Here is a 12,415-nt window from a genome sequence, read left to right on the forward strand (position 1 = left end):
TGCTAATGTTTGTATGACTAATCGGAAATACTGTTCATGTTATGGAAGAGGGATAAAAGAAGAAAGAGCTCCTTTCTTGGAGCTAACGATGATAGAAATAGAATAAGCTAGGATACCTAGCTTACTGAGAAGGGGAACAAAGGGATTCACCAAAATGTTTGTATTTGTTTTATTGCTTTATTGCTATTAGTAATACTGTTTTACATTTACTGTCCATTTCTCAAACTGTTGTAAATATCAGAAAAATTCACTATATAGCTTTTTATATGATATTTTCTCAAAATTTTTGATTATATGCTGAACTCTGGTGCTGGTTCCTAGTTTGAACACTGATCCTTTTTTCTGAAATTATTTTTATATCAATGGCCTTAAATATAATTTCCTACCTTGGAAATTTCATTGTTTATGTTATTGTGAGACTCATTTTAGTGCTTCTTGAGTTCAGATGTCACCATGAGAAATATAATTCATAGAGAAATTTGTGAAGTTTTTGAAACTTTAAGATGACCAGTCCTTTCTGAGTACCTGCCTAACCCGCTTTGATATAATGAGAAACTTCTAGGGTTTTTACTGTTTTTGATAAATTTTGTTGCACCCTAAGGCACATCAAAGAAATTATACAAAAAATATGAGTATGAAAAGATGTATTTTGCAGTATGAATAAACTGTCCAAAAGAAAGTTATGACAATTATCCTACAAAGTTAAAAGCCGGAGATATTTTAATCCTGATTTGAAGGTTATTTGTTTGGGGTTTTTTTCTTTATTAGGAATTCAGCGATCTACATGTGGAAGCTCTTGCAGTGTTGGGAAATTGTCTTGAAGATGTGTGTACTCTGCAACTGATTCAGCAGACAGGAGGCCTTAAAAAGCTACTTTCACTTGTAGGAGTCTCTACTGTTCCCGATATTCAGAAGAATGCAGCAAAGGCAATTACCAAAGCAGCTTATGACTGTATGTGACTTTTTAAAAATCCATGGACATGAATTTGTTTATGAAGTAAATTTTCATCCAGAATGAGGCTTTTATCTGGTTGAGGGTAGTACTTGTGCTGAGGAAAACACTGACAAGAATGAATTACAGTGATGAATCTTGCCAATCAGAGCAGCAATTGGATGCTAAGCTACATATATATATACACACATATATATATAGGAAAATGTTACGATTTTGCCTTAATTTATTTTAAATGTAATATATTATTGCAAAATGCTGTCCTCAAAAAGGAAAATGGAGCTCTGAAAATATGATTTTTATCTTTTGTTTAGTGATGCCGGGTAACTGCCATCTTAAGCCACCTTTGCTGGCAGTATTTCTCATTGCTCTCAGTTAAGACTTAATTGCAAGCTTACTTCCTTTTGCATACAACTGCTCGTGTAAATGTCAGGCAATTTCAAATACAAATTCCTTTAACAGGGACATGAAAAAAAGCCTTTCAGATGGCTTGCAGATTAATATTCCCAGTGGAGTTAAATAATTTCTTTGTCATCTTTTTATAATTATTCATCCTATAGTTCTTTTTTATACACTTTCCTTTAATTCACCAAGGAATTCTGAATTAGGCGAACATGCTCATCATTTTTGCCCACAAGGACACTCTTTAAATAAGTCTACATTTGAAATTCCTTCTATACATTGGCTTCTGAGTTGCAGCATATGCCTAGTAGTGCTATGTAACAAAATGCAATGTAAGAAATAAGATACTTCTGTCTATAGAAGATTTTAATTCTGTCAAGGGATTTTGATAACAGTAACTATGACAGTAGAGCTTAAATATTTCATTCATATTTCTATCATCTTGTAGTTGAATCACGGCTTTAATTTATGTGTATTTTACAAATATGCCATCTAATTTAATACATGGCTAAAATAATCTCTCCTTTCTACAGTATTTCTGACCTCCTTTCTTCTCGCCCCATCCTATCTTTCCAATTCTTTTCTCACCTTCCTTAGTTTGATGTTCTGAATATTTGTAATTATTTGGATTGCAAATGATACATGAAAAGAGTGGAATCTACCTTTCCTAGTATTCTGTGGGTTTCTGTATGCTTTTATCATTATCTACTGGAAGCTTTGCAAGTCAGTGAAAATTATTTTCATTAATGTTTAGGTATCAAAGATAGGAAGGAACCTTCTTATGCTAGTATTTTCTTTGTGTATTTTCCTGTATTGTTATTTTATTATGCTACTTAGGACTGTCAGTATCATTTTTATAGTCCTGTGACAGGCTTGTAAGTAGTATGCTAAGCAGATTTATATTTGCTCCTACTACTTTCTACTGCATCTTACTCCTTTTTCATATTTATTTTCAAATAAGCATAGCCTTCTTTTCCTCTTTCACACCTTTTTCAGTTTTTGTGGCCTAATATTTTAGCAGCTGTTAGTAGAAGCATGTCTGAACACAACATTTTTAAAGCACGGTGGCAAGAACTACACATAATGTATTACAGTACTGCCTATGATCTTATATCATGGGATGTTACCGTCAGTGAAGATGCATCTTCTTGTCATACTTCTTTACAAATGGAGTCAATGTGGTTTCATTATAAAGCTTTGCTCTCTTCTTCAGCTTATGACAGTTGGTATGGATGCAGCAAGCTGGGAGAATAGATCAAAAGAAGATTTAAAATATTTGCTTCCAAGCTGTAGAATTTTGGTGACAACCAGTTAGACAAAGGGCAACATGTTGTACTGGTGCAGTGGAAAACACAATCCAGTAAACCTGCTGCTCAACATGGCCCCAGAAATATTGAATATATATCAGATACATAGAGCTACTGGTCTAAATTCAGCCTTCCAGTGGAAAGAAAAGTGGCTTTGGGGCCATTATAAGAATACTTCAAGTGCAAAAAGAAAACAGAAATATTTGCAGTTCTTGTTTGTTTGTTTGGGTTCTGGTTGTAAACACACAAAACAGCCTATCCAAACTGCAACACTAATGTGTACTACTATACTAATACTTGCCTTGATGTAAATACAATATAATACAACACAGCTCTAAGTTCTTTTATGACTTCTTCATTAAATTTGCAACAGCCATACAGTAGCTGACATTCTTCAGGTTTGATAATTGTGGTTGCACTTTACCAACATTTCCTGCATAGTTGAGAAGAAAATTACTGCTTTTTATTGAAATGAAAAACTTACTTCTGCTATGACAGAACATGTATCTATCTGGTTTTTTTAATCCTGGCAGCTGAGTATACAGCAGTGTCTGGTTTTGAAATTATTATTGTTGACAGATGGAATTTAGTTTTGGTTTTTTCCTGATAGATGTGATCATAGCAAACAGTTTTGGTTTATGTCCCTTTCAGCCCTTTGGAAAGGGACTCCTGTAACTTTTGTTGTTGTTCTTACAATACAGATGTATCCCTTACGAGCTATTCTCAATATCAGAATAAATTACATGGTAAAAACTCTATATTCAATTTTAAGTAGCATCTTTAGGATGCTGCTTAGTTTAAGTAAATTAAAATTGATGGTATTTCTATACATAATCATTATCCGTTTGCCCCTGAAAATTTGTTTTGTTCTGTATCATAATTTTGAATTTAATATATTAATTTATCAGTGGTTTTATTTTGTATGCTCAGAATTACAGTGGTGAATTTTACTGTGATTCCCTCCTTGCCCAGCAAATAATGCAGTCATTTCAGAATGCAAAATAAAATTTAATGCTATAAATTATTGAATATCTGTGAGTGGATTATCTGGACTGTTGATTAAGGAGGGTCTGACTTTCCCCTCACAATGCCAGACACACCAGCAACAACAAAATGCTATGGAGTGTGTATGGAGAAAGTGATGGTCATGCTCACTCAAGTTTGGCCTCACTCTACCAAACTTCTGGTTTAAAGCTCTCCCTGTTCTTTACATGTATCTAAATGCAAATCCTTTCAAAAGGGAGCATACTAAACATGCTCTGTAGCCTGATTAACATATGCTTTTTCATAACACAGGTTTTTATTTATCTGGGGGTTTATTTAACTCAAGATGAGTGAGAGGTCAGGATAGTAGTTAACGTTAACTTTTTTTCATTTGAAATTGGTATAAATAATTCCATAAGGTGATGACAGTGAGCTGAACAGGTAATCAGGAGAACTCTGATCATGATTTTAGGATAAGAAGGGGAAATAGGAAACTATATTGAAAAGGTTGGCTCATGATGGGGTCAATGCATGGAAAACTGGACAGAAGTGTTAGTACTCCAAACTCTTTTAGTTGGGTGTGCCTGAGTATTTTACGTCATGTTAAATCAATGTATTCAAATTACTTGGGGGTTAAGAAATTCATCACTATAAATATGATGTTGACACTGACATGAGAAGTGCTTAAGTACAAAGGATGCTTTTCAGTCGTGCATTCTTTCTTTTCTATAGTAAAGGAAACAACTCATACAAACAGAGAGAAGATCAGCAGAAAATATTCATCCTTTAAATAGAATTGGCACCTGAATCTTAAAATATTAATAATTTTCATCTGTCTAGCTAGCTAAATATAGGTGCATACTCTTTACTGTAAATTCAAATCCAAAATCTGTTTTTCCACATTATTGGAAAATTCTTTATTCCATTTAAAATATTTTAGATCACTATTTTCACTCATTCAAATTAATTATTCATATTATTATTATTATTTCATAGAGACATAAATTATCTTTAGAATGAAATTCTTACCCATCATCACAACTGCCTTTAAAAGCAAGAATAATTTTTAAGAAAATCTGTATAGTAGTAAGTAACTTGCTGTACAAGAACCAAATTACTGAGGCATGAAGAACCTCTAAAGATCATTATTAGGGATTATGGACTACTTTCGCAAGCAACAGGCCAGCAGCATACTTGCTTACTTGTCAAAACAGTCTGTAATCCCAATTAAGGCCTCAAGAGCTGACTGATATGCGTCAAGGTTGTGTCCAAGGTTCTGCTGATGCTTAAAATCCTCTCTGTCTTATTTGTTGCATCTTTTGCTTTGTGATTTCTATTGTGTATCTCTGATGAGTCTTAAAATTTTTAAAATTGAGCTAGAGAGGAGAAAATGGCATACATTCTCAAGTACACGCATTACATCATTTCTGCTGTAACTATATTTTCAATCAAACTTTATTTTCATTGGCTTTGTGGTCTTCTAGTTGGTTACTTTTATTCACTACAGATTCAGTTTTATTTAAAAGAATACTTACGATATTTTTCTTTCCTTTTAAAACTTTTTATTTGTAAGACAACAGTCCAAATAAGGGAATGATCCCTCAAAGCATTAGTAAGCACTGGTAAAATTTTCAAACGTGTCGAAGTCCTACTGACTTCTCAGTTCCTGAATTTCTTTGATACATTAGACAATTTTACCATGTAGATATAACTTCAAGCATGTAATTAATCTGCTTTAAGGTATGCATATGGTTAAATGTTTAGTGACCCTCATAACTGTAGAACTTCCATGCTGTCCAGTGCCTTTCTAGCTGAGAAAGTTTCACTCTGGGCTCTTTGTAACAAACACCTGCACTTCTGATCTCATCCATTTTAGGGCAAGTGAGTTTATTAGTCTAATTGTCAGAGGTCTGTAGATACTTTGTAGACACTGTACGTTGTTACTTGTGTAGAGGAAGGGAACATCTGTGTCCTTCACTAGCTGCTGCCGATTGTTGCAGTGTAGGTCAGCAGTGAACCCTGTGTCAGCAGGCTAAAATACAAAGTTGAAATTCTCTGCAAAGTGTGCATTAATGAAGAACTGCAAGCTGTGCAGTTTTTTTGGCTATTGTACTATGTTAACTGGTACCCCACCAAGTTCAATTATACATTACAGTAGTATGTTCTTCAATGTTATGCATTTGGACTTTGTTAGCATAAACCGAAGTTAAGCTTGATCCTGAGTAAGTGTGATCTGTTGAATTGGAAAAGCTGTTTTCATCAAGCCTGTACGCATTCTGCAGTTTTAAGTCTTACAGAGAACAAACTTTGCATTCTGTTGGGCTATGTATGTTTAAAGCTGTATTTAACAGTCAACTTTTGGGCTTGATTTAGAGTTCACTGAAGTCTAATGGGTTTTGGATCAGGTCCTTTGTGCACATTTCTTAATTGCTGGTGCCTCTGTTACCAAAATATTTCCATTTCCATGGTATCAAAAGCAAGTGTTGTGTTATGTTGGAAACAGCTATATGAAATCAAATTCATGTCCTTTCACTGATTTGGAAAATTAATGCAGATTAATGCTATTATTCTTTTTCATTTAAAGCTGAAAATAGAAAAATCTTAAGTGAGGAAGAGGTTGAGAAGTGTCTCATAAACCTTCTGGAAATTGATAATGATGGAGTTAAAATTGCTGCTGCCCAAGCAATTTCTGCCATGTGTGAAAATTTAGCTAGCAAACGTGCATTTAGACTCCAGGGTAAGTAAGGTGGGAAGGGATGAACTGAGAATATGTGCCTTTCCTGTTATAAGGAGCATATTATAATTTTGCAGACTACCATGGTTTATTTAACAGTTCATGTATACAATTATTTCTTTCAAAGGTATTCCCCAGCTAGTACAGTTGCTAAGCAGTGACAATGAAGAGGTAAAAGAAGCTGCAGTGACAGCATTAGCTAATTTGACAGCAGCCAGTCCTAGTAATGCAAGGTGAGTCTGCGATAATTAAATTATTATTTAAAGCACTAATCTGAACACAAATGATAATATTTTGACTTTTAAAGAATGCCCCATCTTGTCCTTATCCTACAAGGCAGGTCTGTTTGAATTTGACTGTAAGGCACTTTTTGGTGCTTATGAGTCATCTGGAATAGGCTGGTTCTCACCGGTGTTACAAGAGTTATGCTATCTCTACTAAAGTTTGCTTTATCAAGGAAAGGTATGAAGCAGATGTAATGAAAGCAGAGCTATAAATCATGTTTTGAAGGGAACATATGAGGAAAATATGCCTTGTAATCTAAGACACTCAATGTGGGCTATTTTTTGAGATTTCAAAATCAGTAAGGTATCCTTCAAAATTTGATGGTTTCTGCAACATTTTTGGCTTATTTAAGCTCAGTCATTGAGGGAGATAGCACTCAGATATTCTGAATATTGGTGTTGTCTTTCTTATTTTATTGTTTCCCAAGTAATAGAGAATGCTCGTAGTGCCTTCTCTAAAAGAAAAGTAGTGTAACTTCAGTATCCAAAATAACTAACAAAGGATGGTTAGCTGACTATAAGTTCCAAAATAATTGTATCAACTAAATTCTACTGTCAGTTGCGGAGTTCTGTTATCCCAACTCTATTAAAAGTTCTGTTCAGGGAAAAGAAACAGAGCAGTCTGACGTATATGAGCAATCGCATGTAGCTAACAAACCATAAAATAAAATTCCTTAAAAGTTTCCTGGAATATACTTAAGGAAGTTGTAATCCATTCACAGGCATTCTTTGAAGTGAAAAAGTAAAATAACTCACCAAATAAATTATTTGTTTCAATTTATTGATTCAGCCCTAATAGTCACCAGTATTCACTTAATGTTACCAGATGGAGCCATAATTTGACATAAGAGAATAATATTCTGTTCTCAGATTCACATAGTAGATGGTTTTGTCTGATATTCTGCTCTCCTCATGTGCACAACTCTTCAGTTGGTGTCAGTGGGAGTCATACACACATAAAAAGAGCACAGTACTGGAGTCTAGGGGTCAAACTTTCAGCTCCGCTACAGCTGTTTTTCATAGCACAGCCCTTTGAGGTTTCACATTGTGAAAAGGGAATCTCTGGAGAGTTTGGAGTTGGTATAGCAGCTTATGCCAACTCATTCAGTTTCTTTTGCCAAGGAGATAGTCAGGACATTGTTTAGCTCAACTGCTAGAACAATTCTCTGAGACCTCAGGCAGGGAAATAGCTGTCTCTGTTCCTCTGCATTATAATGGAGTCCATATTTGTTTCTTGCTGGGCAGAGTAAGGAAATTGTAAAGGTGACTTACATATACTTCTCTCTTTTTGCAAACCAGCTCCAAGCACAATATGGAAGCACCAAATAATCTAATCACAGGTCTTCTGTGAAAATCAGGAAGCAATAATTTACATTAAATATGTATATTGGATGAATGCCATGTGACTATATAATTACTTCAAAGCTTCATTTCTAAATCAAAACCATTAATAAGTCATAGAAGGGTCCAAGTGTGACTAGGATCTATAAATGAATATACAGAGTTGAACCCTCAGCTGATACAAATTGGTATAGTTCCAGCTCACTGACTGAGTATCTGGCCCATATTTATTTTACATTCACATAATAAGAAAAAAAATAGTTTGGAGAAAATGCATTCCAGATTGAGTTGCCATAATCATATTTCATTCTGGACTATTTTGTGTGTGTGTGTCTTGTAAACCAGTGAAAATAAGTGTATATGTAATGAAGATGCTGATATACTTTTATAATAATGTGACTTTGCCATGTAATTATGTTGACAATATTCTGGTCCCAAATGAGACTAATGAGACTAGTGCCCTTTTATTGGTTATATATTAGATTCTTGTTATAAACCTTCCAAGAATATTAAATCATAAAGCTAGTAGTAGCAGGTACACTTTATGTGGCAAGAACAAAATGGCTGCAGTAAAGGGGAAGACTATTTACTATAAATGTTTCCACATTTTACTGGCCAGCCAAAAATTCAATCTTGTTGAACTCATATACATGTGTTCTGCCATATTTCATTTCATGAGCATTTTTGCATGTATGATATCAATTGAAGGATGTGTACCTTGCCCTTTCATTTTGTACAGTATATAATACAGAATGTAAACAGTACAAGACACTGCTATTTTTGCTGGAGATTTGTTGTTGTTCTTAGAAATATTTGGTCAAGAATTGTTGCCTACTTTTCATATAATATGGAAAAAAATACAAGTTAAAACAAATTGTGTAATTAAGGCTCCCACAATAGCTAGCTTATAAGGATAAAGTCTTCCATTGATTAATAACACAAGAACAGCATAGGCAATGGGCAATACTACCCCCCACTAATTTATATTAACCTTGACCTTTAGGTGCTTCCCCACAGCAATGAAAGGCTAGTTCTATACCCCTACCCAATCAATCCTTTGTTTCTCAACTGAGACAGCTAATAAAGGTGTCAAATATGGTGGTGGTTTTGTAATTAGAACACCTGTTCACGATGAACGGGACAGAGACCAGGTTGTCATTTCACAGAAGTCCCCAAGCAACCACAGTTTGGCAAAAATAAATAAATGAATGAATGACTCTGGCCCCCATAGTATTTTAACCAAAAGTCTAGAGCAGAAGGGAACATGAGTCCCATAAAAATGATTTGAGTTTTCAGGTTTATTGGAAAACATGGATTTTCAGTATGATCTCTATCAGAACACATAAAAATTACTATTAAAAACTTCTAAAATATTTCAGCATTTAAGTTTTTGCTGCAGAGCTGATGTGTCATGCTTTAGTAGCACATAGAAAAAAGTACTGTGGTCAAATGCCTCATTAGTTTACAGACTGACGCCCCCAGATGATGCTTTTATCAGAATTTTATTACAAAGTAATGACATAATTTTAATGCTGCTGCATGTTGATGATAAATTCTTTGTAAACTTGTTAATAATTAGGCTAAATAAAAATAAAATTGCAAAGTATACTGCAATTTAAAATCCCATGTACTTATTCCAACATATGATAAAAAAATTATTTTATTATGTTACTGTCTGTATAGCTCCAAGGCCATCCTTGATATATGTGTCAGAATTTGTGTCTGTGGTCTGCTTCTGGGAAGAAGAGAATTATGTTCAGCTGGGTATTTGCATCCACTTCACATTTTTTAATCCGGAACACTAAGTTGCTTTATTGAAAATTGTATACAGTTATTTGAACAGCAGAATGCCATTTTAAAGGATCTATGAAATCTGTCCATTTTTGATGTGTCCAAGCATCAGGAAATGTAGGCAGTCACTTCAACAATGTACATTATGCACAAATTGAAAAATTACACACAACAAAGAAACAGCAGTGCCATCTATTGGACAGAAAACTAAATTATTTTGTGCTATAAAACTAACTACAGAACAAACGTTTTACTTCAGCCTCTGCCTGTTTTTTCCCATTTAAAGTATAATCAATTATTTTCACTTTTCATGTATTTAGGATAAGCTAATTGTGTTAGATATAAATATTATATTAGTTAGAAGTGACAACAAAGAAATAAGAACTCAAGTGTATCAGTTAGTCAGACATTAATTTGACCACCTCTTTTCTTCAGTATTGTCATAGCACAAATGCCATTTCTAATAACTGTCTTCATAAATCTGGCATTGTCTGAATTCTGGCCACCTAATGGAGTTACCACTAAAGAAAAACATATGCTCTGAAATTTAGAGCTTTGTACTGGACACAAAAACTAATTAACAGCCTCAATAATATTTGTCTTAAATTGTTTATTTTAAGTGCAAAATTTATAGCATTCAGTTAGAGTTCGGTCTGGAGGACGAAGGAATGGGATGGGTTTTGTTCAGCTGTAGGAAGTTGTGCTACATGACAGACTTATGATCTGGTCGAATATTTCTCCTGGGGTTTATAATTAGTGTCATGTTACATATTTTTAAGTATTATGTCTGGATTCAAGATAGTAAAGTATCATCCCCAAAATTGCAAAGTCAGCAAGCTTGATGTTATTTAATTTTCTGATTCTTTGATTCTTCACAAGAATCAGTGGACCTATTTACATTAGCAAAATTATGTCCATATAGGCAGTTACAGGCTACAGATTCACAGCATCTGAATATATGCTTTCTCAAATGTATCAAGATTTCCAATAAGGAAGATAGGTTGGGAACTCGAATTGTTCCCTTGACTTCAGTGGGTGTTGCATCTATTCCAAACTAAAATTCATATACTGATCTAATAAGCCAAAATACATCTTCAGTCTTTTCCATGTGGATAATGCTTACCTGTAGTGAGAGTCTCTCACCTTCTTAAACAGGGATTTTCAGTATCCACAACAGATTTTTATTGTTTTTAAGATGGGTATGGCTGTCAAGGAATAAATGTAAAGCATGTCCAGTTTTCTTACATTTCAAATTTTGTTATTACCATCAGGAAGTAACGATTATTACCATTAGGTATTAATATCACTAGGTAGTAATCTTGGCTATTAGAAAATGGGAAATTTAATCATAGCTTTTCTCTTTCAAGACTGTAGATGGAACCTAATTCACATAAATGGATCAATATTGAAGCATCAATTCATTTAATGATACATTTGCATGAATATATGTGTTAATAAGAACAGGAACAAAAATTTCTAGTACATGACAGCTACATTTAAGAACAGAAATAGGTCATAATCCATTGTATAGGTTTTCCCTTTTTTATGTCTTAACAGTTCTTCTTTATAACATAAGTTTGTGTTTCTGAGGGAGAGAATCAACAATAGAATGCCACTAGCTGTATTGTGTAAAGGTAATATGTTTTAATACTGACCCCTAGTGACAGAATTGTATTACTGAGCTATGTGCTGCAAGGTAAAGGGATTTTGTTGGGGTTTGTGTTTTGTGTTGTTATTTTTTACATTAGCACCCATTCTGCTGCAACCCTATCCAAATCCAGTTAACTCACGTCGTGAACAGATTCCTGGTTTGACTTTCTCTTACTGTATATCCAATGTGTGATGGGTGCTTTCTAAAGAAAAGGGGCAGCACAGTCATGACCCAAGAGCTCACAAGGTTTTCCCTACAAGTTACATATTGACTTCCATTGAAAACTGCAAAATGTTTTATGGTAAATTTCTCCCTTGGCAGAAAAGCTAAATCAAGGCCTAATGTTGGGATGTCATTCAGAAATGGGTTCCCACTATGACTTTAACATCACATGAGATGACTGATGGACAACCCATGGACAGTACCCTAAATCATGCCCTGCTGTCAGACGCAAAATGTTTCACTCAGCCAGCTGTTCTCTTAGATTTGTGAATGTGTGGCTATGGAAAAGTCCCTCTATGGACTCAGGCACTGTAACTGCATTTTGTTGCCAGTACAGCTCTTCTTTCACAAAAAAATACGGTTACTCATTTTGAAGTTTGTTTGTTTTTAAACTCTGTTGCTTATCAGGGGTTTTACTGAAGACAGAGACCAATATAGAGCATTCATCTCTATCTAACACAAATCTCATGTCACAACATCCTAAAGTGCATGAGAACCTAAGTATATCCAAAATAGTTTCAGGCAGAAAACACAATACTTCTAAATTGGGGTAACGGTAACTATATAGAAGTTCTACCCCTTATAGATATAGCAAAATCTTTTGGGCTGTTTGTACTCTTCTACCTTCAAAGCCTTGCAATATGATCACTATTTACCTTAGTTGTGGAAGGCTGGAATTTCACTCAAAGCACGTGTGTTGTCACCTGTAACTTCCCATGGTAGATTTCTGTGACATCAGATGAAACT

The 12,415-nt window shown here is 34.4% G+C and overlaps 1 protein-coding gene across 3 annotated transcripts in view; it reads left to right on the plus strand.

Annotated features, from left to right (window-relative positions):
* ARMC3 (armadillo repeat containing 3) overlaps positions 1-12,415 on the plus strand; it is a 51,603-nt gene that overhangs the window by 14,364 nt on the left and 24,824 nt on the right. For all 3 annotated transcript variants that reach the window (XM_049798205.1, XM_049798207.1, XM_049798206.1), the window contains exons 7-9: positions 769-952; positions 6,230-6,382; positions 6,507-6,612. In XM_049798205.1, coding sequence (XP_049654162.1) covers positions 769-952; positions 6,230-6,382; positions 6,507-6,612 — 443 coding nt within the window. The remainder of the gene's footprint in view (positions 1-768; positions 953-6,229; positions 6,383-6,506; positions 6,613-12,415) is intronic.

Source organism: Accipiter gentilis, chromosome 4, assembly GCF_929443795.1.
Source record: "Accipiter gentilis chromosome 4, bAccGen1.1, whole genome shotgun sequence".
In the NCBI taxonomy this organism is placed as follows: domain Eukaryota; kingdom Metazoa; phylum Chordata; class Aves; order Accipitriformes; family Accipitridae; genus Astur; species Astur gentilis.